Source organism: Hemitrygon akajei, chromosome 13 (assembly GCF_048418815.1).
Source record: "Hemitrygon akajei chromosome 13, sHemAka1.3, whole genome shotgun sequence".
Classification (NCBI taxonomy): Eukaryota; Metazoa; Chordata; class Chondrichthyes; order Myliobatiformes; family Dasyatidae; genus Hemitrygon; species Hemitrygon akajei.
Window position 1 is genome coordinate 75,161,306 of NC_133136.1, and position 26,426 is coordinate 75,187,731.

Here is a 26,426-nt window from a genome sequence, read left to right on the forward strand (position 1 = left end):
TATTATAAGCCTTTGGCTTCGGTTCTTACCGATAATCAAAGATCTCCCTTTTTTCAGCTGTTCCGTGGTACGAGGCAAGGCTGTCCTTTAAGTCCTCTACTATTTGATATTGCTTTGGAACCCTTAGCCATTGCTATTCGTGACTCACCTAATATTTTTGGTATTACCTGTAGGGAAGGGACTTATAAGCTATCACTATATGCTGATGATTTGTTACTATACATCTCTGATCCTGAGAGATCTATTCCTGTTATTTTATCCTTGCTCAGTTTAGCAGCTTTTCTGGCTACAAACTGAATTTTAATAAGAATGAATTATTCCCATTAAATATGCAAGTTCCTATCTATAAACACTTACCATTTAAAGTTGTCACAGATAACTTTACTTATTTGGGTATTAGAATTACAAAGAAATATAAGGATTTATTTAAAGTTAACTTTTTACCTTTAATCAAGCAACTTATTACCAGATGGTCCCCATTATCTTTGTCATTGGTTAGTCAAATTAATGCTATTAAGATGATAGTTTTACGCAAATTTTTATATCTATTTCAAGCATTACCAATTTTTATTCCTAGATCTTTTTTTGACATTATTGACTCCAAAATATCCTCGTATGTGTGGCAGAATAAAAATCCTAGATTAAGTAAAAAATATTTACAAAAGCCTAAGGAGGAAGGTGGTTTGGCTTTGCCAAACCGTAGATTTTACTATTAGGCAGTAAACATTCGATACTTCTTGGACACAAGAATCGGTCACATTACCAAGCCCACAATGGGCAAATTTGGAGTGCAAATCTGTACAAGACTTTTCATTGTTTTCTATTTTAAGAAATTTGTTTCCTTTTGCTTTACCTCAATTGAATAAACAACTAATCCTATAGTTAAATATACATTACGAATATGGTTTCAATTTTGTAAATTCCTGGGCTTGAATAAGTTTATCTTATCAAGCCCTATTATATTTAACTTCTTTTTTCAGCTCTCTTTTATGGACCAAGCCTTTGTGTTATGGAAAACAAAAGGTATAACATGTTTTTGTGATTTATTTTTAGATAATACCTTTATGTCCTTTGAACAGTTGTCCAATAAATATAACTTGCCTAAACCTATTTTTTTTTTAGTGTTATGCCCTTGGCCCCCTCCTTAGTGAGAATCGCAAGAACCCTAGTCAAGGGGGGGGGGTCAACTGACCCAAAAGAGGAAGAGACGTGCTGAATAGACACAGGAAAATGGGAGAGAGAGAGAGAGACCACGTTCTCCCAAGAAGCAGAATAAAGGTGACCTTGACTATTGTCTCATGGAGACCACGTGAAAAGCCCTCGGGCAAAGTGGGCTGGTTGAGAGAGAGATCGTATTACCTGCAACTTGATTGACACCTGCAATCCCGTGAAGAAGTATAAGGGAGGGTCGGGGGGGGGGGGGGGGAACCCTCAGACGCACCCAGGAGACACCAAGGAAGCACGATATCGATTCCCGTGGGAGCGGGAAGCCATTTTGAAGGAAGCCACGTGCGTTACATTCCGAATTTTGAATCTGTGGCTAGAACCAACGAAAGACTGCTTTTAACTAACAACGGGGAAGCCTGCTCCCCTGATTCCAAGGATTTGCTCTGCAAAGACAACGGGCAAGTGTTCATCTTTTCTAAATCATCTCTTTCTCTCTACAACGTGAAAACGCCAGCGGTTCCCAAAAGGGAAAAGCCTGCAAACTTCTGAGTGACTCTTTATATTTCAGTTGGACTCAGTATTACCCCTAGACAACTATAGAGCTTATTTCTGATTGATTATTGTTACACCGGTGTTTTAGATTGAGTTTTGACGATGTATATGATCTGAATGTTTTGTATTAACCATACGTTTGTGCCCTTTTTGAATAAAACGTTTGAAAATAGTAGCATCCGACTCGGCTGATCCATCTATCTTTGCTGGTAAGTTACCTGGTTACGAGGTTACGTAACATTAGATACTTACAAATTAGAAATTTTTTGAATAATATGTTAACAGTCCTTTCCAAATTTATGTCCAATGGATATTACGGGAAAAATTTTAGCTCTTGTCAGAAAGGTTTAGTAGCAGTCATTTATAATATGATTATGAAAATACAACCGGGGTATCAGATAAAATTAAGAAGGAATGGGGAAAAAGAACTTCATTGTCTTTTACCCACAGAGCAGTGGGAGAAAATTTTTACAGTTAGTTAACTCCTCTTCCATTTGCGCTAAACATGTCCTAATACAATTCAAGGTTGTACATAGGGCTCATATGTCCAATGACAAACTTACTCGATTTTATTCTCTTGTTAATCCAAGCTGCGACAGATGTCACTCTGAAGTTACCTTATTGACTCACATGTTTTGGTCTTGCCCCTGTTTGCAAAATTACTGGAAGGATATTTTTGGTATTATTTCAACAGTTCTGAATATCAAATTGCAACCTCATCCTATTACTGCAATTTTCGGTTTACCAATTGTGGATAATGGTTGTTTATCCCCCTCAGCCCGGCGGATGATTGCATTTGTCACATTAATGACTAGAAGATCTATCCTATTGAACGGGAAAGAAATTAATCCTCCAACTACATTTCAGTGGTTCTCCCAAACTATTTCCTGTTTGGGAAATCAGAAGTGTCATTTTTGACCCTTCAGTTAAATTTGAAGAAACCTGGAGACCATTTATCCAACATTTTCATACGAGTTAAACTGACCTTTCCCAAACCTTATCATCATCTTTAATTATTTGGATAGAGGTGCGGAGTTATTGACACTACTGTGTATACTTGATATAATACAATAGCCCATGTCGGTTAGGTTAGGTGTATTTTTTTGTTTTTTTGAGGTTTTTTTCTTATTTTTCTATTCTTTGTAACCTACTACGAGTTTGGGAGGCTATAATACGTGGATTATTAACTGTTTGCATTTGTATTTTAACCTATGTACTCAAGCTCTCTGTACTCGATGCTTTTCTTTTTATGCTTGTATGAAAATTAATAAAGATTTTAAAAGTTTTTTCCTACAAATCGGTTTTTGGCCGAATCTTCCCAATTCAGGTAAGTGAAACTACACTGTACATACATTATTTCTACTTTATATTGGCAGTGTATTTATCATATCATTCCTGCTTTTACTATATGCTAGTGTTATTTTAGGTTTTATGTGCTATTTGGTAGATTGTTTTTTGGGTCTGGGAACGCTCAAAAATTTTTCCCATATAAATTAATAGTAATTGTTTCTTCGCTTTACACTATTTCGGTTTACTAAAGGTTTTATAGGAACGCTCTACTTTCGGTTAGCGGGGAAAACCGGTATTTGGCAGCAGTCTCCAATCCCAGGTGAGCAGTGTAGTGTCCCAGGGAGAATCCCACCTATTTTCTTGATTGGTTTTTGTTTTGTTCTTTAATTGTTACAAATAAGCAGCTTTGCTGATGGTACAGTTAACTGGAATCCACTGTATTAGGAACTAATATACAATGTTATAGTATTGTAGTAGTATTGGTAGTGTTCTAATTTGTTCTGTATTACATTTAAATCCAAAATTTGTTACTCAGTTAAATAGTAGTTTGTCTTTTTTCATGAAACCAGCTAATTGTGGCAGCTGCTTAATTAGAGGTATATAAGATGATGAGAGGCATTGATCGTGTAGATAGTCAGAGGCTTTTTCCCAGGGCTGAAATGGCTAACACACGGCACAGTTTTAAGGTGCTTGGAAGTAGGTACAGAGGAGATGTGTCAGGAGCAAGTTTGTTTGTTTGGTTTATTTACGCAGAGAGTGGTGAGTGCATGGAATGGGCAGCCACCAACGATGGTGGAGGCAGATACGATAGGGTCTTAAGAAATTCCTGAATAGGTACATGGAACTTAGAAAAATAGAGTGCTATGGGTAACCCTAGGTAATTTCAAGAGTATATGTTCAGCACAGCAGTGTGGGCCGAAGGACCTGTATTGTGCTGTAGGTTTTCTATGTTAAGAGTCCTGATAATTTACATCTGAAAACAGAAAAGCAAACCATCACTACCCTTTGCCTCCTATCACCAAGTCAACTCTGAATGCAATTAAGCATCATTCCATCACTACGGTTTGCCTCCCATCACCAAGTCAACTCTGAATGCAATTAAGCATCATTCCATCACTACCCTTTGCCTCCCATCACCAAGTCAACTCTGAATGCAATTAAGCATCATTCCATCATTCCATCATGCCTCCTATCGCCAAGTCAATTCTGAATGCAATTAAGCATCATTCCATCACTACGCTTTGCCTCCCATCACCGTCAACTCTGAATGCAATTAAGCATCATTCCATCACTACGCTTTGCCTCCCATCACCGTCAACTCTGAATGCAATTAAGCATCATTCCATCACTACGCTTTGCCTCCCATCACCGTCAACTCTGAATGCAATTAAGCATCATTCCATCACTACGCTTTGCCTCCCATCACCGTCAATTCTGAATGCAATTAAGCATCATTCCATCACTACGCTTTGCCTCCCATCACCAGGTCAACTCTGAATGCAATTAAGCATCATTCCATCACTACGCTTTGCCTCCCATCACCAAGTCAACTCTGAATGCAATTAAGCATCATTCCATCATTCCATCATGCCTCCTATCGCCAAGTCGATTCTGAATGCAATTAAGCATCATTCCATCACTACGCTTTGCCTCCCATCACCAAGTCAACTCTGAATGCAATTAAGCATCATTCCATCATGCCTCCTATCGCCAAGTCAATTCTGAATGCAATTAAGCATCATTCCATCACTACGCTTTGCCTCCCATCACCGTCAACTCTGAATGCAATTAAGCATCATTCCATCACTACGCTTTGCCTCCCATCACCAGGTCAACTCTGAATGCAATTAAGCATCATTCCATCACTACGCTTTGCCTCCCATCACCAGGTCAACTCTGAATGCAATTAAGCATCATTCCATCACTACGCTTTGCCTCCCATCACCAAGTCAATTCTGAATGCAATTAAGCATCATTCCATCACTACGCTTTGCCTCCCATCACCAAGTCAACTCTGAATGCAATTAAGCATCATTCCATCATTCCATCATGCCTCCTATCGCCAAGTCAATTCTGAATGCAATTAAGCATCATTCCATCACTACCCTTTGCCTCCCATCACCAAGTCAATTCTGGATGGAATCTAATGCTTTAAACTTCTGGACCAGCCTACCAAGTGGGGCCTTGTCAAATAATTGACTGGCCTGCATAGAACAACAATACCTCTACGATCAGGACTTCAATCTTCTATTATATCGAATATCAAACTGATTCAAAACCCAAACACATTCAAAATTAAATATTCAGCAATATACAGTGGCATGCAAAAGTTTGGGCACCCCTGGTCAAAACTTCTGTTACTAAATAGTTAAGTGAGTAGAAGATGAACTGATCTCCAAAAGAAAGAAAGTTAAAGATGAAACATTCTTTTCAACATTTTAAGCAAGATTAGTGTATTATTTTTGTTTTGTACAATTTTAGAGTGAAAAAAAGGAAAGGAGCACTGAGCAAAAGTTAGGGCACCCCAAGAGATTTGAGCTCTCAGATAACTTTTACCAAGGTTTCAGACCTTAATTAGCTTGTTAGGGCTATGGCTTGTCCACAGTCATCGTTAGGAAAGGCCAGGTGATGCAAATTTCAAAGCTTTATAAGTACCCTGACTCCTCAAACCTTGTCCCAACAATGAGCAGCCATGGGCTCCTCTAAGCAGCTACCTGGCACTCTGAAAACTAAAATAAATGATGCCCACAAAGCAGGAGAAGGCTATAAGAAGACAGCAAAGCGTTTTCAGCTAGTCGTTTCCTCAGTTCGTAATATAATTAAGAAATGGCAGTTAACTGGAACCGTGGAGGTCAAGCTGAGGTCTGGAAGACCAAGAAAACTTTCTGAGAGAACTGCTCATAGGATTGCTAGAAAGTCAAATCAAAATCCCCGCTTGACTGCAAAAGACCTTCAGGAAGATTTAGCAGATTCTGGAGTGGTGGTGCACTGTTCCAATGTGCAGCGACACCTGCATAAATAAGACCTTCATGGAAGAGTCATCAGAAGAAAACCTTTCCTGCGTCCTCACCACAAAATTCAGTGTCAGAAGTTTACAAAGGAACGTCTAAACAAGCCTGATGCATTTTGGAAATAAGTCCTGTGGACTGATGAAGTTAAAATAGAACTTTTTGGCTGCAATGAGCAAAGGTATGTTTGGAGAAAAAAGGGTGCAGAATTTCATGAAAAGAACACCTCTCCAACTGTTAAGCATGGGGGTAAATCGATCGTACTTTTGGCTTGTGTTGCAGCCAGTGGCACAAGGAACATTTCACTGGTAGAGGGAAGAATGAATTCAATTAAATACCAGCAAATTCTGGAAGCAAACATCACACCCTCTGTTTAAAAAAAAGCTGAAGATGAAAAGAAGATGGCTTCTACAACAGGATAATGATCCTAAATACAGCTCAAAATCCACAATGGACTACCTCAAAAAGGCGCAAACTGAAGGTTTTACCGTGGCCCTCACAGTCCCCCGACCTAAACATCATCAAAAGACTGTGGCTAGACCTCGAAAGAGCAGTGAATGCTAGACGGCCCAAGAATCTCACAGAACTAGAAGCCTTTTACAAGGAAGAATGGGTGAAAACCCCCCAAATAAGAATTGAAAGACTCTTGGCTGGCTACAGAAAGCGTTTACAAGCTGTGATACTTGCCAAAGGGGGTGTTACTAAGTACTGACCATGCAGGGTGCCCAAAATTTTGCTTCGGGCCCTCTTAATTTTTTGTTATTTTGAAACTGTAAAAGATGGAAATAAAAAAAGTAATCTTGCTTAAAATATTAAAGAAATGTGTCATCTTTAACTTTATGCCTTTTGGAAATCAGGTCATCTTTTACTCACTTAGCTATTCACAGTAACATAAATTTTGACCAGAGGTGCCCAAACTTTTGCATGCCACTGTATAAACAAGTTTGCAAATTTTGACTGTCAATCGCACACACTCAATGATTTTGATGCCAGTGATCATTTATCTAGATTTTGAGAGAAAATTAAATATTTTTATTACAAAAGGAGAAAAAACTTCAAGCATATACATCTTGGAAGTAGCTACAGAAAAACAAACAAACATAGTTAAAAATGGATGTCAATCATTCAAGAGTTTACAGGTCAGTTTTGTATTCATGTGGCACAGAATTTTTCAGCATGTTTACACCAGTGGGGATAATTTCTTGTAACACGGCCCTTTTAATTGCTGAGTGCAAAAAGTAGTCATTACTATAATGTCAATCTGCAACTTTCAGATAATTACCCAAGCAATAAAATGAGTAATAACTCCAACAAACCAATAATAACAAAATCACAATGTTTACAGCATGGATAGAGATGCTTACACTAATACCAACAAGATACACATCAGCCAGGAGCTGATTGAGTGCACATTTTGCAACTTACTGTATCGCGTCCACTGTTGACAAACGAGTACGTCTCTACCCTAGCAAGGGAATGGTATGATACCGGTGTTTGGGCTATCCAATCAGGGGTAATTTGTAATATTGCCAAACTTGTGGGCTGTCCTTACACACCTGGAGAAGAGGGATGCCTATGTGAGAATGCTGTTCTTGGACTACAGTTCAGCATTCAACACCATCATTTCTTCCGGGCTCAACAAGAAGCTCAAAGACCTCAGCCTTTACCCTGCCCGTGTAGTTGAATCCTGGATTTCCCGTCAGATCACCAGCAGGTGGTAAGCGTGGGCTCCCTTACCTCTGCCCCTCAGGGCTGTGTACTAAGGCCCAACCCTTTACTCTCTGTATACCCATGACCACGACGCTACCCACAGCTCCAATCTGCTAATTAAATTTGCTGATGACACTACACTGGCCTAATCTCAAATAATAATGAGGCAGTCTACAGAGAGGAAGTCATCACCCTGACACAGTGGTGTCAAGAAAACAACCTCTCCCTCAATGTTGCAAAATGAAAAGGAGCTGGTTGTGGACTACGGGAGGAATGGAGACAGACTGATCCCTGTACACATCAATGGGTCTGGGGTTGAAAGGGTGAACAGCTTTAAGTTCCTTGGCATAAACATCACCGAGGATCTCACATGCTCTGTATACACCGACTGTGTGGTGAAAAAGGCACAACAGTGCCTCTTTCATCTCAGACAGTTGAAGTTTGGTATGGCCCCCCCATATTCCAAGAACTTTCTACAGGGGCACAATTGAGAGCATCCTGACTGGCTGCATCATTGCCTGGTACTTCCCTCAATCGCAGGACTCTGCAGAGAGTGGTGTGGACAGCCCAGCACATCTGCAGATGTGAACTTCCCACTATTCAAGACATTTAAAAAGACAGGTGTGTAAAAAGGGCCTGAAGGATAATTGTGACCCGAGTCACCCCCCCCCCACAAAACCACAAACTGTTCCAGCTACTACCATCCGGGATATGGTACACAGCATAAAAGCCAGGACCAACAGGCTCTGGATCAGCTTCTTCCACCAGGCCATCAGACTGCTTAATTCATGTTGACGTAACTGTATTTCTAAGTTTTATTGACTATCCTGTTGTACATATTATAAAATACCGTAATTGCACATTTAGACGGACGTAACAAAGATTTTTTACTCATGTATATGAAGGATGTAAGTAATAAAATCAATTCAATTTATGCAAGAGCTTTTCCTACTACCCGACCCACATTCTAGTCTTGCAATTCTTTCCATTCAAATACTTCAAATCAAGTTTAACTGTCAAACCATACATGGATACAGCCAAATGAGACAAGTGTTCCTCGGGGAACAAGGTGCAAAAACATACCCACACATGCAAAATAACAAGAAAGGAAAACACTTTTTCAGTTCCCCTATGATCATTACATTTCAAACTACCACAGCCACAAATTTGCTATGTAAAAAGTATCAAATTTCTTTCATTTTTTTTTTAAACCAATTACTTTTATGCCATGGCCCCTTCACCAGTGGGAGCAGTCCCTCTCCATCACTGAACTATTTTGAATACAGATATCATCCCTTGCAATTTGGTCCAAGAGAAACTGCTCGAGCTATTCTTAACTGAAATCCCTCACAACTACAATTACTTTGGCAAATCTCTTCTCCATTCTCTCCAAAGCCTTTATACCTTTCCTAGACCATGACACTTAGTTCTCAAAATATGGATCAGTGCTTTGTTGTGGTTTATCAAGACTTCATTGCTCAGTTATTTCCTGGCTCTTGATAAACAAGGATCCCATGTGATTGTGTATTTACTGTTTCAACCTGCCAGGGTATTTTCAAAAATAAAAAAAAACACAATCAGATCTGCATTAATTGTGCTCCTTTAAGAATTGTGCCTTTTGTACTGATTGTTGATAAGTGTCTAACAAATAAGTTACCATTCTGCAACACAATAATAAATTTGTATTAAAATGTGCATAAAAAGTTCTGGTCCAATTTCAAGAATGCAATTCAGAAATGTGAAAGCACTTGAAACAAAAACAGAAAATGCTGCAAAAATTTGGGCAGTCAAGTAGTATATGTGGAAGGTGAAACCAGCCATCAGTTAAGGGACCCTTCCTCAGAACAGGGGACAGAGGAGTGGAGTGTCACAGTTTTCAAAGAGGAGTTGCATGATAAAAGTCTATGTGGAGACTGGATTTATCGTAAAAGTAATTTGCTAAAGCTAAAGTAGTCCAAAATTTCATTTTGCTAAGTTCATAAACAGAATAGTTTTCTGAAACAAATTAGCAGAATTCAAGTACAATGAAACTTTCAGGTCAAATAATTGTTCTATTTTTGTCCTTCACCTCTGATGCTGAAAACAGGAAACACTCCATTTTAATATGGGACCCGCCACTCAAGTTCACTTCCTGAAGTGAAAGAGGGGAAAAAAAACACCGGCCTGCTTTACCATTTTAGTTTTGATGCTACCATACAGAAAGGAGTTAAAAACCACAAACAGCAAAAAATGCAATTGTGACTGAAATATAAAGCAGATCCTAAGAAACAACGTGAATGCATTAACTATGTCAGTCAAATCCCTTAACCACCTCTACAAGGTATATGATTCAAAGTGTTACAGAAAGTAATACAGTACTTTAATCATGAAAAAAATTATTCACTCCCATAATTGATATAAACTCCTGCAATACAAAATTCATCATGAATTCATGCCAGATTATGAATTTAAATGAAATAAAAATGTTCTAACGTTAAGGGAAAATGTGTACATTGTGGATATCTTTGAACAAATATACTGAAGACATTCTAGAACTGCAATACTTCAAAGAGCAACAATGTAAATGACCTATGAATTTATTTTCTTTCATATTTGCCAAGGGAGAAAAAAATTAGCATGGAAACCACAGGCAACTCCCACTTCTGAATAGTACCATTGCTTATGCCTCCCTAACAACTAGACTGCATCTCTCCTAATACAATTATATTCTCAAAATGTAACAGCCTCACTAAGGGTCTAATGTAGCCGAGAGGTGGGGGAGAAAACCAAAATTGCAAAGTTTTCCATATCCATTTCAAGATGAACCAAAGACCTTTATTAACAAATCAGGTAATTTTGAAGTACAGTACTGTAGAAAAGTCTTAGGCACATATATATAAAGCCAGGGTGTCTAAGACTTTTGCACAGTACAGTAGTAATTTTCTGTCCTGCACTGCTGCCTCAAAAACAAATTCATGACATATGAGTGATGATAAACCTGATTCTGATATCGGTCTCTATGTGGACTGAGAGGGGGAAGGGGGCAGGGAGAGGGGAGGGACGAGGAAGCACCAGAGAAGCATTCTGTAATGATTAATAAACTGATTGTTTGGAATCAAATTCCTTTGCCTGGTGTCTCAGGGCTGGTATGTCTGCACCCGGGCTAGCCATGCCCCCCCCCCCCCCCACCCCTGGCACTCTGCTGCCACCTGTCCTACATCCCTTCTGCAGTGTTCCACCCTCGCCATACCCAACATCCTTTGCAGATTTACAAGCTTGCTCTCCACTCCATGTTGACAAATAAAATACTGTGCAAGTCTTAGGCACCCTAATGCATGTGCCTAAGACTGACAACAGTATTGTATTTATGTGCAGTACAGTGACAATGGAGGATCAGTAAACAGCTCATCCAACCTTGTGCTGCTAGCTCAAGCACAGCCCACTGAATCTGTGGGTTTTTGTTAAATGCTGTCATTGGATACTTTAAATCCTCCCGAATTTACAGAGAAAACTAAGTTAATATCGCACCCATTTGCTAGGCCAGATAAAGAGTAGGATAGACAGTTGAGTCACATCTATTAAAAGACAGACTGGTAACCCTGAGACCAAAGTTCAAATCTCATCATTGTGGAATTGGAAGGCGAGAAAAATAGATTTTGTAATGCTAGCTACAAAACTAATGGATAGTCATAGCATGTGTAAATCCAGACTTGAGGGACATCATGCCCTCTAAAATAGCCAAGTCAATTAGTTGTTCTATTACTGATACACTGAAATAAGGGATAACATCAGATTGATGACCAGACATCAGGCACTGAATTTGGAAAGAGCAAAGTTATTTTCATTCCAGTTGGCCCTGCAAAGTCTTCTTCACAAGCTTCTATATCACAGACCAGTCAAGGAACAGCTTGGCAACAGCATATCATAAACACATGAGATTATACAGATGCTGGAAATCCAAAGTAACTCTCACAAAATGTTGGAGGAACTCAGCAAGTCTGCATCTATGGAGGGGAATAAACCATCATCGTTTTGGGCCAAGACATTTCATCAGGACTTTTCTGAATCCTGATGAAGGGTGTCAGCCTGAAATGTCAACTGTTTATTCCTCTCCATAGATGCTGTCTGATCTGCTGAGTTCCTCCAGCATTTTGTGGTGCCACTTTGTCTACAGCATGCCTGACTGATCAATTTCTAGGTATGTTTCATCCTACCAGAAGTGGTGACAGCTGGTGATAGACCTGGGAATCTTCAACAGGACTTCAGACATCACCAAGATGAGGATGTTTATTGATCACAATAGATCTGCAACTACTCAGCCAATGAGCCAGTTGAGGCCTGTGTGGAACAACAATACTATCAGTTCATGCCTATATGTTAACCAACATCTGCACCTCAGAGATCATCTAATAATAACCAAATCATGACATTCAATAGCATTACTGATGCCAAGTTCCTGACCATCAGCATCTGGGTTTGGGGTAGGCTGTCACCATTTTGCAGTAGCTCACTTGGACAAGCCACAAACACAGTGGTTTTACAGTTGAGAGACTGTGGCTCACCTGTTGACACCACAAAACCCTTTCACCATCTATAAGACACTTCAGGAGTGGCAAAATACTCTCCACTAATTTGGTAATTGCAATTCTAACAGAACCAGTAGCACTTGACTAGAACTGTTATCCATCCAGCAGCATAAAGTAACTGCAGTGTTAGGCATCTACAAAAACATGCAAATTACTTCAACAGCACTTGCCAAACCAAAGACAAGGTTAGCAAACACATGAGATCAGCAACCCGGTAACCCCCTCCAAATCACACACCAGTCTGACTTTTAAAATATATTGCCATTCTTTCATTGTCTTCAGCTCAGTCACTGAACACCTCACTCAATAACACTGTGGGAGCACTCAATAGGACAGCAGTTCAGAACAATGGCCACCACCTTTTCTATGAACACTGGTCTTGCCGAAAATATCCAGATCCCCCAATACGATGAATTAAGCATTAATTATAGCTACAAGCAAGTTTTTCCATCACAAATTTGAGATCAGCTTTATTGTTTGTAGAACACACTTGCAGATATTCGACTCCCGTGATCTCAATAAGGAAGTGGAAAACAGTACTTTGTAATTCAGATTCAAAGGCGACATTCGACAAACTCAACAGATTGCTGCTTCTTTAAAGTTATCAGCAGACCATGAATTAAAACTCCACGGCTTAACTGGTCTATGAATTTTGCAAAAGTGCAACCCAGGAAGGTTAATGCAAAAGGAAGAACAACACAAAGCGTAAACAGACACGGTGAGAAGGTCCATCCAGGCGGGCTATTTCGGAGTCTGGGTAAACAAACCCAGAGAAGCAACTCGTTACAATCAGAACCAGCCACCACTAATCCAAGTCTAAAAACCTCGTTTTGCCAACTGTGCGAAGTACCTGAAACTCGTACATAGATCACAGTTCGGGCAGCAGAACCAGAGTCGCCCGCCCCAGAAACTCACTCACCCCCTTAGCGTCTTTGACGAAGTAGCTACCGCTTGACCCTTGTGAGATGCGCTGCGGGTAAACGCCACTCTCGATGGCCTGCTCGGCTCGCAGTATGATATCGGCGAACTCCGGGTCGTCAGGGAAGTGGTTGAGCTCGGGGCCGGGGCTCAGCAGCTGCTCGTCGATGGGGCTCGGGCAACTCAGCAGCGGCTCCTTCTCCGGGCACAGTACCAGCAATGGAGAGGATCGCGAGTTGCCGTGCTCGGACTCACCAGCCCCCTCATCCTCCCGGCGGGGCAGGAAGCGAACCGCTCCCCCCGGGTTGGCGGCAGCCCGGCCGAAACGAAGCGCCGCCGCCGCTCCTCCTGTCGCCGGCTCGATCCACACCAGCGCCGACCCAGCATCGTCGCTGTCGCCGGCGCCGAGCTCCAGGTCGGAGGCCGCATCGCTGCCGCTCTCCGGCACACGCTGGAGCACCGCCGGCTCGCAGCTCAGCGTGAGCTCGTCCATTCGCCTCCGTGATGCAACTGAGGGGCGGAGCGAAGCATACCCCCCGCGCGCGCGCCCGCGCGCTCGCGCTCGCCCTCACCTGCGATCGGTCTCCGCGCTCGCGTCAAACCCTGCCAACCGCTGTGCATGCGCAGCACCTGCTGTCCCGCACCGGTGGGCGAGGGCTCCGCGCGAGTTGGAGCAAGAACCCGAGCGGGTGACGTAATCTCTCAAATCGTGATGTCACAATGCTGTTCCCCCCTCCCCGGGGTGGGGAAAGGGACAGTGGTCACATGATAACTTCAAACTCAGCCCAGCTTGGTCAGTGTGGCTAAATGCACCATTGTGTGGCAAAGTGCGTAACTGCGACCCGCTGGAATGGGCAGCCACTTCGACTATGTACGCGGCAGGTGCGAGGTACTTTTGCTCCTGTTTGTATTTACGTGGTGCATGATTAGTCCATCCAACAATAACTCTGTATCAATCGCCTGAGATTTTTCCCGGTCACCTGGAACTTAAAGATGAGGCGATTTTCCCGAAGCTCCGTGTATAAACCTCCTGAAAGTGGAGGAATAATTTGGATGACTACCTTTGTGTATAGATGTAAGGAGACCCTGGGTATGTAAACAGTATACTTTGTGATTCCATCTTTCCTCTATGGAATACTTTATCCAAAACACCTTTGATCACAGATCAGTTTCTCATGCTTCAAAATCACTTCATCTTGTTCCTTCTGTTGATCCATCCCTTCTCCATTCAGTTCTATCAATCATCTACTCACCTCTATCCCACTTCCTCATACTTCTATGTACCAATCTTTCTTGCACCCTTTCAGTCCTGATGCAGGGTTTCGAACATAAATGTTTACTTACAGCTTTTGACTCTACAGAGGCTACTTGACCTGATGAGTTTTTCTATCTTACTGTTTTTATTCCCAATTTCTGAAAAGTCTATACAAAATATAATCACAGCCTGCAGGAAAGGAGGCAATGGATCCATTGGGTGGTTCTCCTGGAAGAATGTCATGGTCATTTGGCAGAATGCCTTTGAAACAAGTACCAAGAACTTGCTACTAAAACAGTGGGAAAGGCCAAATCTGTGATGTACCTTCAGAAGACCAGTCACACTGTAGACTCTGGTTATAGTTTCACTGGCGATATTTCCCTTTAACATTTGGCCCACTGAGTCCATGCAGGTTCTCGGAATCAGTCCCATTCCACCACTTATTTCCTGGAGAAAACCCACATGATGACAGGGAGAATGTGCGAACGCCACAGAGACAGTACCCGAGGTCATGCTTAAACCAAGATCAGTGGAGCTGTGCTTCAGCTGCACAATCAATTGCACTGCTTTACTACCTCGAAAGATCATTGTTTAGTACCCTCTTACCATTGCACAAAAAAAAGTTGAAATCTGTATAAAAGCTCTGTGGACTATTTGCTTTTAAGATTGTTAATGAATAATAACTCATGGCATGCCTGTGTTAAGTAACAGAAATTACAGGTTGTTATGAAAATATTGACTTGAATGTTCTGTATTACCTTTTGAATACAAAGGATCTTGAATAAAAGGGGATAACTACACGCAACTTCACTCCCCCACATATGGAGATGCTCCCACAACCAATTATCTCACTTACAAGTACTCTTTATCTCATTATCTCATGGCCTCATTACTTATTGCAATTTTTTATACTTGCATTTGCAGTTTGCTGTATTCTGCACCCTGGTTGATCTTTCATTGATGCTGTTGTAGTTACTATTCTACGGATCTGCTGAGTGTGCCCACACTGGCTTTGGAGGCAGTGCAGAGGAGGTTCACCAGGTTGATTCCAGAGATGAGGGGATTAGGGTTGCCTACGACTGTACTCGCTGGAATTCAGAAGAATGAGAGGAGATCTTATAGAAAGATATAGAATTATGAAAGGGATCGACAAGACAGGCAGGAAAGTTGTTTCCACTGGTAGGTGAGGCTAGAACTAGAGGACAAAGCCTCAAAATTCAGGGGAGTAGCTTTAGGACAGAGATGAGGAGGAACTGCTTTTCCCAGAGAGTGGTGAATCTGTGGAATTCTCTGCCCAATGAAGCAGTGGAGGCTACCTCGGTAAATGTATTTAAGACAAGGTTGGATAGATTTTTGCATGGTAGGAGAATTGAGGGTTATGAGGAAAAGGCAGGTAGGTGGAGATGAGACCATGGCCAGATCAGCCATGCTCTTATTGAATGGCAGAGCAGGCTCGATGGGCCAGGTGTCCTACTCCTGCTCCTATTTCTTATGTTACAAGAAGATGAATCTCAGGGTAATATATGGTGACATATATGTACTTCGATAATAAAATTTATTTTGAACTTTTTGAACTTTATTCTTTTTGTGAATACAGAATACCTCCTGGCCTAATGTATATTGTGATGACCTTGTTTTTATTTCAGATTTGGAGCTTTGCCAGGTTAGTTTTGATGTTCAGATTTAATAGACATTTGATTTGTGTTATATCGATTGAGATTTGGTAACTATTAAATCATAGAACAAAGAACAACACAACATAGTAGAGATACTTTGTACCATGATGTGCTGACCTTTTAACCAACTCCAATATCAATCTAACCCTTCCTTCTCACGTCGCCCTCCAAAGTTCAAAGTAAATTTATTATCAAAGTGCATTTATGTCACCATGTACAACCCTGAAATTCAATTTCTTGTGGGCCTTCACAATAAATACAAGAAACATAATGAAAGACCACCCCCAATAGGACAGACAACAATGTGCAAAAGACAATAAACGGTGCAAATACAAAACAAAGCACAAAGGAATAATAAATAAAATAAGAAATGAGTTGTAGACTTCTTGAAAGTGGAAGTTTGAAGATTGTGGGAACAGTTCACTGATGGGGTGAGTGAAGTCATCCCCTCTGGTTCAAGAACCTGATGGTTGTGGGGTTCCCATTCTCACATCCTTTACTATCTGAACATTATTGTCCCCTTTACCTCCTGGCTCTGAACCTTGTGGTCTGGGTCCTGAGACTCCTGTGCCTGATGGCGGCAGTGAGAAGAGAGAATGACCTGGATGGTAGGGATCCTTGATGATGGATGCTGCTTTCCTGCAACAGCACTCTGTATAGATGTGCTCAATGGTAGGGAGGGCTTTATCCGTGATGGACTAGGATGGCAGCAGAAAGGAAATTATAGACCAGTTAGCCTGACCTCAGTGGTTGGGAAGATGTTGGAGTCAATTGTTAAGGATGAGCTGATGGAGTACTTGGTGACACAGGACAAGATAGGACAAAATCAGCATGGTTTCCTCAAGGGAAAATCTTGCCTGACAAACCTGTAAGAATTCTTTGAGATTACAAGCAGGATAGATAAAGGAATGCAGTGGATGTTTTATATTTGAACTTTCTGAAGGCTTTTGACAAGGTGCCACATGTGAGGCTACTTACTAAGTTATTACAGGAAAGTTACTGGCCTGGTTGGAACATTGGCTGATTGGTATGAGGCAGAGAGTGGGAATGAAAAGATCCTTTTCTGGTTGGCTCCCAGTAGTGTTCTTCGGTGTTGGGTCCACTTCTTTTTATGCAGTATAATCAATGATTTAGATGACAGAATAGATGGCTTTGTTGCTAAGTTTGCAGATGATACAAAGATTGGTGGAGGGGCAGGTAGTGTTGAGGATACAGGCAGGCTGCAAAAGGACTTAAAGTGATTAGGAGAATGGGCAAGAGAGTGGCAAATGAAATACAATGGTGGAAAATGCATGTCGATGCACTTTGGTAGTAGAAATAAATGTGCTATTTCTCCTATTTTCTAAATGGGAAGAAAATCCAAAAATCTGAGATGCAAAGGGACTGGGGAGTTCTTGTGCAGAGCACCCTAAAGGTTAACTTGCAGGTAGAGTTGGTGGTGAGGAAGGCAAATGCAATATTAGCATTCATTTCAGGAGGACTGGAATACAAGAGCAGGGATGTGATGCTGAGGCTTTATAAGGCACAGGCAAGGCCTCACCTTGAGTATTGTGAACTGTTTTGGGCTCATCTAAGAAAAGATCTGCTGGCATTGGAGAGGGTCCAGAGGAGGTTCACAAGGATGATTCTGGGAATGGAAGGGTTATCATACAAGGAATGTTTGATAGCTCTGGGTCTGTACTTGCTGGAATTTAGAAGGATGAGGGGGAGATCTCATTGAAACCTTTCGAATGTTGAAAGGCCTAGACAGAGTAGATGTGGAAAGGATGTTTCCCATGGTGGGAGAGTCTAGGACAAGAGGACATAGCCTTAGGATGGAGGGGCGCCCTTTCAAAACAGAGATGCAAAATAATTTCTTTAGCCAAAGGGTGATGAAATTGTGGAATTTGTTGCCATATGCTGCTGTGGAGGCCAGGTCGTTGGGGGTATTTAAGGCAGAGTTTGATAGGTTCTTGATAGACATAGCATCAAAGGTTAAGGGGAGGAGGCTGAGGAGGGAAAAAAGGATCAGCCATGATTAAATGGCAGAGTAGACCTGATGGGCCAAATGGCCTAATTCTGCTCCTATGGTATCCACTAAATGGCTGTCTCTTGTTTTCCTTTCATCCATTTGCCTATCTAAGAGTCTTTTAAATTTCCCTAATGTAGCTGCCTTTACCACCATTCCTAGCCATGCATTCCATGCACGTAGTACTCTCTGTGTAAAAAATCTACCTCTGACATTGACCCTATACTTTCCTCCAATCACCTTATAAATTATGTCCTCTTGTATCAACTATTACTGTCTTAGGAAAACACACTGCTGTCCACTCTATGCCTCTTATAATCTTTTACACTTCTACAAAGTCACCTCTCATCTTTCTTCACAGCAAAGAGAAAAGCCCTCATAAGACATGCTTTTTAATGCACGTAACTTCCTGGTAAATCTCCTCTACACCATCTCCAAATGTTCGATATTATTCTTTTAATGAGGTGGTCAGAACTGAGTACAGTACTTCGTTTGGTATAACCAGTTTTATAGAACTGCAACATCACCTTGTAGTTCTTGAGCTCAGTCCCCTGATTAACGAGGGTTTTACACCACCATATGTCTTCTTAACCAACTTATCAACTTGCGCAGCAACTTAGAGGAACCTATGGATGTAGACCTCAAAATTTCTCCCTTCCTCCACACTGCTAAGAATTCTGCATTAACCTTGTTCTCTGGCTTCTTGTTTGACCTTCCAAAGTTTATCACTTCACACTTCTCAGTTTGAACTCCATTTGCCACTTCTCAGCTCAGCTCTGGATTCTATTAATGTTTTATATTGTAGCCTACGAGAAGCTTCTACACTATTCATAACACCAACAACCTTAGTGTTATCTGCAAACTTACTAACCCACCTTTCCACCTCCTCATCTAAGTCATTTATAAACATCACAAAGAGCAGGGGTCCTGGAACAGATCCTGCAAAACACTACTATCCACAGAATTTCAAGGAGAATACACTCCATCTACTAGCAACCTCTTCCTCCTGTGGGTGAGCCAATTCTGAAACAACAGAAACGCTTTCCTTTTTCCCGTGCCTCCTGATTTCTGAATGAGCCTACCATTGGGGAATCTTTTTGAATACCTTATTAAGATCTATATTCACTACTCTAGCTTCATTAATTTGTTTTGTCACTTTCTTGACAAAATCAATTCGGTATGTCCTGCTCCTCACAATGCCATGCAGACTATCCCTTATCAGAGTATGCTTCTCCAAATGCTCGTAGATACTGTTTCTAAGAATTATCTCCAATAGTTTGCCTTCTACTGAAGTAAAACTCACTGGTATATAATTCCCAAGATTATCCCAATTACCCTTGCACAAAGGAGTAACATTTGCTACCCTCCAGTATTCTGGTATTACTCCTGTGGTTAGTGAAAATACAAAGATCGTCGCCAAGGTACACAATATCTTCACTCATTTCTTGTAGTAAACTAGGGTACATACCGTCTAGTCCTAGGGACATAGCTAACCTAATATTTCTCAAAAGTTCACCTTGACATGTTCCAGCCTGTTTTCTGCTGACCTCACAATCAAGGTCCATCTCACTGGTGAATACTGAAGGACAGTGTTCATTGAGGACCTCCTCTGCCTTCTTCAACTCCAGGCACGTTTCCTCTTTTATCCAATTGGTCCTACCCTCACTGTAATCATCATGTTGTTCTTCACATACATGTAGAAGAAATTGGGGCTTTTCCCATAATCCTACTCGCCAAGGCTTTCTCATGTCCCCCTCTTAAGATCCTTCCTGGCTACCCACAGGTCTCAAGAATCCTCTCTGATCCTTACTTCCAAAATCTTCTTTCTCTTAACTAAATGTTTCACTTCTGTTGACAACCGTGGTTCCTTCACCTTACCATCATTTCCCAGCCTCAATGGGACAAACCTATCCAGAAACCCATGCATGTACTTTCTAAACATCCATATTTCTGTTGTACATTTCCTTCAGCACATCTGTTTCCAGTTTACACATCCAAGTTCCTGCCTAATGGCATCATAGTTTACTCTCCCTCAGCTAAATACTTTCCTATCCTTTCTGCTCCTATCCCTGTCCAAGGCCAAGCTAAAGGGCATAGAACTGCAGTCACTATCTAAAATGCTCACCTACTGGGAGATCTGTCAGATGACCAGGTTCATTGCTTAGTATTAGATCCAGTATGGCCTTTCTTCTAGTCAACCTGCACACATATTGTGTCAAGAGTCATTCCTGGACACACCTAACTTCCAGTTTATGGTGCTGGCAATTACTTACCAACAGCAAAAAAACAAAACATAACTACTAAATACCTTATTAATAACCCTTTATCAATAACGATCAATGCTAACAATGGAGAGGTGAGGAGTGGCAGAGGTGAGAAATGGTTGAGGAAAATGGAGGCGGAAGACCACAGAAGGCATGGTTAAGGCAAGCAAAAATGGAAGTGGAGTCAAAACAGAGTTGTGGCATGCCCAAGAGCGAGGGGAGTTCTGATGTATGATTGATTTAAGTGTGGGCTGAATTGGAAAGGTTGAGTACAGGCTGAATTTTGGCAGCAGGTTTCAGACCCCAGAGCAGTCTGAGAGGGAGGAATGACCTGATGTTTGGGTGATTTAAGCATTGGACCAGATTGACAGGATCAGAGGCGAGTCGAGGGCTGGTTCTGCTCACTGCTCTGCAACATTTCCTCAGCTCCACGCTGAGCTGAGGCTGTGGCATACGCCGGCTGCGGTGATGCCTGGCTTCGTGTCTGTGGTCTCACAGAGTTCACTCGGCTTTGTTATGAACAGAGACTGTGGCCTGGTCCAGCTGCAGTGATGACTGGCTTGGTGTCTTTCATAAAAGTTCACTTCTGAAGCTTTTGGATTACTTATATTGTTTGCGTGATTTTTTTTTCCCTCTGTCTGTGCATTGAGTGTTTGATGGTCCTTTTTTTAAAGGGTTCTTTTCAGGTTTCTTTGTTTTGTGGCTGCCTATAAGGGGATGACTCTCAAAGTTCTATGTTTCATACTTTAAACAAATTCTGCTCCATCTGAAGTTTTGGGCTAAAGAGATGCCAATCAATATTAGGTAAGTTGAAATCACCTTTGACAATGACCCTATTATTTTTGCACTTTTCAAAAATCTGCCTACTGATCTGCTCCTCCCTGTCTCTGTTGCTTTTGGGAGATGGTCTATAGAATACTCTCAATGTAGTGATTGCTCCCTTCCTGTTTCAGATTTCCACTCTTAATGACTCAGTAGACAATCCCTCCACAACATCCTCCATTTCTGCAGCTGTGATCCTATCCCTGATTGACAATGCCACCCCTCCACCTCTTTTACCTCCTTCCTCTGTTCCTTTTTTTAACATCTAAACCCTGGAACACCCAGCAGCCATTCCTGCCCTTATGATAGGCAAGTCTCTATAATGCTCAAAATGTCATAGTTCCATGTACTGATCCATGCTATAATCACCCTTGTTTCTGAGACTGCTTACATTACGTTAAACACATTTCAGCCTATCATGCTGACTGTATTTTCACTGCCTATTCCTCCTCAGTCTCAATACATGTTGCATCTACCTTTACACCAAATATTCCGCTAACCTAGTTTAAACCCTCACAAGCAGCTCTAGCAAACCTGCCTGCAAGGACATTAGTCCCTCTCAAGTTCAGATCTATAATCCGTCCGTTTTGGACAAGTCATACCTTCCTTAGAAGAGATCCCAATGATCCACAAATCTGAAACCCTACCATCTGCACCAATTCTTCAGCCACACATTCATCTGCGAAATCATTCTTTTTCTTACCCTCATTGGCAGCAATCCAGAGATACGGGGACACCTCTTTTTTTCTCATTAGGGGAGAGAGAGAGAGCCTGTGTGGTATGTCGAATGACTGGGTGAATGAGCAGTCTTTGGGGGGTACTGAAAGTCTGTGTCTTTATTGATGCTTTGCAGCACACTTGAGTGCTCGGTGGGGGGGGGGCGCTGATACTTTTTTTGCTGGTGGGGTGGGGGATCATTGCTTTGCTGCTGCTTATGCATGGGAGGGGGAGCTGGGGGGTGGTTTGGGGTTCTAACATTTAACTGTCATTCATTCTTTGGGGCACTCCTCTGTTTTTATGGATGTTTGTTGAAGAAAAGAAATTTCAGGATGTATGTTGTATACATTTCTCTGACATTAAATGTACCTATTGATATCCATCCACGAGATCCTGCTTTTTAGCTCCCTGTATTCACTCTTCAGTACCTCATCCCTTTTCCTAGTTATGTTGTTGATCCAATATGTACCATTGCCCTGCTCACCCTCCCCTTTAAGAATGTTGTGGACCCAATGTGAGACGTCCCCGACTGTGGCACCTAACAGGCAACATACCATCTGAGAGTCTCTTTCATTTCTATAGAATATTCTGTCTTCTCTCATAACTATTGACTTCCCTATTACCACCGCTCTCTTCTCCCCCCTTCCCTTCTGATCTGCAGAGCCATATTCAGTGGCAGATTGCTGCAGCTTTCCCCTGGTAGCTTGTCTCCCCCATCAGTATACTTGTTACTAAGGGGGAATGGTGACGGGTACTCTGCACTGTCTGCTTATTCCCTTTTCCGCTTCTGATACTTCCCACATCACAAGAGGAGCACACCACTGCCCTGGAATCCATTCTTGCTACTCTACCTATGCTATAATAATGAAAGAAAGGCTTTTGAAAGGAATTGCACATTTTGTGCTTCTGCCTTTAATGTTATTTATTTTTAGTTCTTGCTAAAGCAATTCTTTGTAGGAAACAAGTACACTACCAATATCTAATTCCATTTTGCTACTATTTTGGTCTATTCCTCTAGTGCCTTTCATCGTCTAATAATGGGCAAGTAAATATTTTCTTCAATCAAGTATTAGGAAGAGAAAATCATTGGACCAAATCAAATTGATAGTCTAGCTGGACAGTTGCGGTGCACCAGCACAAACAAGTTTTTACACTGTAATACTGCTGCAAAACAACTAATTTCACAACATGTCACTGCTAATAAACTTGATTATGTTTCTTTTCTGGTGCTGAACTCACTTCCAATATGGAGGTAGAACACAATTCTGAATGTACTTGGCATCTAGCTCTACACCACCCATGATTCACCCACTTAGCACATCCAGTCATATGAAACATACATCAGACTTCATGTTTTTGATTTTTGTAACATAAATGAAGCAATTAATTTTCTATAGGAGTACTTCAATTTGAATCTTTTAACTGTATCATATTGCTAGCTGCTTGCCTTCCCAGGATGATTGTGATAGTGAGGCCTGGAGCTTGATTTGGCCTACAAGGTCTCCAAAGTTACTGTGGTTGCTGGAATTGTGTTGGATCAAAGTGTGTCATGGATGATCTGCCCACTGTCAACTGTGAAGGTCAACTTTTTTTTGTAACACAAAATATACTTTATTCAAAAATAAAATTACATACAATAAACCATTCAATGACTTTCAATTCTTCACAGTTGTTTCCATTACTGTCTTTACATTTTCAAAATTTTCGCCACCCACATGGCACTCTGTTCTTTCATATTTACATTCAGGGGGTACACCCCTAACCCCCCTATCCCTCAACTCCCGCGGGAGAAGAACCCTAGACTGTGGTCCTTCCCCACTGGGCCCTTGCGGTGACTGCACCAAGTTTGAGTGCGTCTCTCAGCACGTACTCCTGCAGCCAAGAATGTGCCAATCGGCAGCATTTCCCCACGGTCATCTCCATGTGCTGGTAGACCATCAAGTTTCGGGCTGACCAAAGAGCATCTTTGAACGAGTTGATGATCTGCCAGCAGCACCGGATGTTGGTCTCGGTGTGAGTCCCCGGGAACAGCCTGTAGATCAGAGAGTCCTCTGTCCTGTAGCTGCTGGGGTGAAGGTCAACTGCCTCAGCTTATTCTCCCGTCTAAATATTAATCCTTTGAAGCCCCTCACCCACTTGAAGTAACCTAAATCTCTTTTGGCCTAATCTCAATTCACGTCGGTTTCTGAAGGTAAAAAAATACTGCAGATGCCAGAAATCCAGAATAAAGTTTGAAAATGTTGCATTCACAAGACTTGCAGAATAAATACTATGCTTTCCACCTAAAATATTAACTCCGCCTATCCTGTTATAAGATTATTTGAACTCTTGTGCATTAAAGATGATCTCTCAATCTACCTTGCGCCGCGCTTTGTCTGTAACTAACATTAACACTATTCTGTATTCCTCAATGTTCAGACTTTAGAACAACCAAATTGGCATGCAAAACAAAGTTTTTCTCGCTATCTCAATGCACGTGACAATAATAAACCACTTACCAATCTTAAGCCCGCCCCCATTTCTGATTTGCGTTGCTACTTGTCCATCGTATTACCTTTCAAATCCTTTTTATTATTTTCAAATGATCTGGTCAAGTGTCAATTCCAGGTTGAGCTAATGTTACTTCAAGCACGTTTATAGAGTTGTGATTTTCCCAAGTGTCCACTCTCAATGCGCAAAGCATTAATGCTGTAACTTGCATAATATTTGGTTTGGGTGAACAGTGAGTCAGCATTCCATTTTTGACGCGAAATAAAACGTTGAGGTACAAACTGGGCGCGTTGTTAAACACTCCGTCCCTGCCACCCCTAGTCTTTATTCTAATTCACGTGGAGGTGAATGGAATACTGTATTTCCAAAGTGGAAATAATGTCTGCGGTAATGTGATTCATCCAGTGCAGGGAGGCGGTCTTTTCTGAAGAGATCGCGAGGTGAGATCTGCAGCCAAGTCGAACGCATAAACTGGTGAGAAATGGGTGGCCGTTGTTACGATCGGCTGTAACAATGTTGAATAAATATACTCGGCAGTCCTCGAAAAGCGTTTGCAGACTCCAGTCATGCCTGTGAAATTTGCACATTTCCCCCGGCCTTCACCTCTGCTCCTTAAACGCAGAGTGTAATACAGAAGTTTATCAGGCTTGCTGTGTATCAGGGATCCATTTTATTGTAAAGTGCAAAGTTTTCAAAAGTGCAAACCCGCGCATTTTATTCACCCGTTCGAATCTCTGTGAGTAAGATGCAAGTTGGCCTACCGGGTCAGGCTAACGCCGAGGTCTTACTCGGGGCCTATCGGCTGTAAAGCCGTCTTCACCAGAGCGAATCTATGTGGGGGGTGTAGACCAGCGCAGCGAGCCGTGGTTTTAGAATTGTTACATCGGACGAGCGCCTCAAACCCTCAGATGAGGTATCATTTGTGCATAATATTATTGATGTAGCTTCTACAACATGATAACATCCCTCTTCCCTCCATTAATGTAATATTAATTGATTAGCCTGGCAGATTTGCATTGCTTAGATGAATGCACAGCCCTTAAATGTTCACATGTAGTTAGATTTTCATCTAAGCTTTCCCCCACGTGATGACGGTGAAACTGTAATAAACGTATTCTGTAACATCTGGACTTTTTTTTCCTTTATTTTCATCATTTTGTAATTATTTAGTAAAGTAAATTGTTTATAAACCTGTGGAAATAAGGGAGTAGGTGAAGTGGTATTTAAACACAGGAACATCGCGAATCTTGTACTTCATTTTAATTCTCTTAATACACAAAACCTCTCCAGCAGTTTTAATGGTTATTCATTAAAACTGCTTCGAGTTTAATATAGCAGCCTCAATCTGTATCAATTGATTTAAACCCTGATTATAGATATTTCTACCTTATTGAACATATGTGTTTTATCTAAGAGCAAAAGTGCTTCTGACATACTGTTATGTACCGGTATATGATTTTATGAACCTGCACTCACATTTGACTTATTGTCCCGTTTCCAACTCTCTGAAAGAAACAAATTGATTTGTAAAATAAACAGAGAATATTGTAAACACACCCATCTGTGGAGAAAGAAACAGTATTGACCTTGTAGTTTGTTCCCTTTTCATCAGAGCTTTTCTAATGAGCGATGGTTGACCTGAAATGTTAACAATGTTTCTCTCTCCACAGATTAAAAAAAAATTAAAACCTCTAACATACCTAGAAGAATAACATTTATTTGCATAGTCAAAGAGGTTGCTGACAGTGATTAACACAGCATTTTTATAAAATTTATTTGAGTAAATGTTTACCTTCTCTCAAGTATAGTTTGTATTTACCATGCAAATACAGAAATTACACATTAGACAATGAAATTCACTTTGCAAATCTTAATGAAGAAATGAGTGCAGCTTTTGAATATTTGAGTTAACTATGCTGTGTATGAATTTACTATACTATTAATCTCAAGCATAGAAATTTATCTGGACCAATTACAGTACATT

At 41.2% G+C, this 26,426-nt stretch overlaps 2 protein-coding genes across 8 annotated transcripts in view; one reads left to right on the plus strand and one right to left on the minus strand.

Annotated features, from left to right (window-relative positions):
* LOC140737982 (phosphatidylinositol 4-kinase type 2-beta-like) overlaps window positions 1-13,873 on the minus strand; it is a 59,917-nt gene extending 46,044 nt beyond the window's left edge. Inside the window, exon 1 of the mRNA XM_073064897.1 lies at window positions 13,212-13,873. Coding sequence (XP_072920998.1) covers window positions 13,212-13,703 — 492 coding nt within the window. The 5' untranslated portion in view covers window positions 13,704-13,873. The remainder of the gene's footprint in view (window positions 1-13,211) is intronic.
* Window positions 13,837-26,426, plus strand: part of sepsecs (Sep (O-phosphoserine) tRNA:Sec (selenocysteine) tRNA synthase) — a 79,577-nt gene continuing 66,987 nt past the window's right edge. The window contains exons 1-2 of one of the 7 annotated variants that reach the window (XM_073064893.1): window positions 13,837-14,099; window positions 21,088-21,217. Coding sequence is in view for 2 of the 7 variants with exons in the window: in XM_073064890.1 (XP_072920991.1) it covers window positions 14,018-14,099 (82 nt within the window). In the remaining 5 variants the exon portion in view is untranslated. Of the gene's footprint in view, window positions 14,100-21,087; window positions 21,218-24,604; window positions 24,917-25,044; window positions 25,356-26,426 lie in introns of those variants that run through there. The other 6 variants (XM_073064896.1, XM_073064890.1, XM_073064891.1 and 3 more) reach the window with 6 other exon arrangements.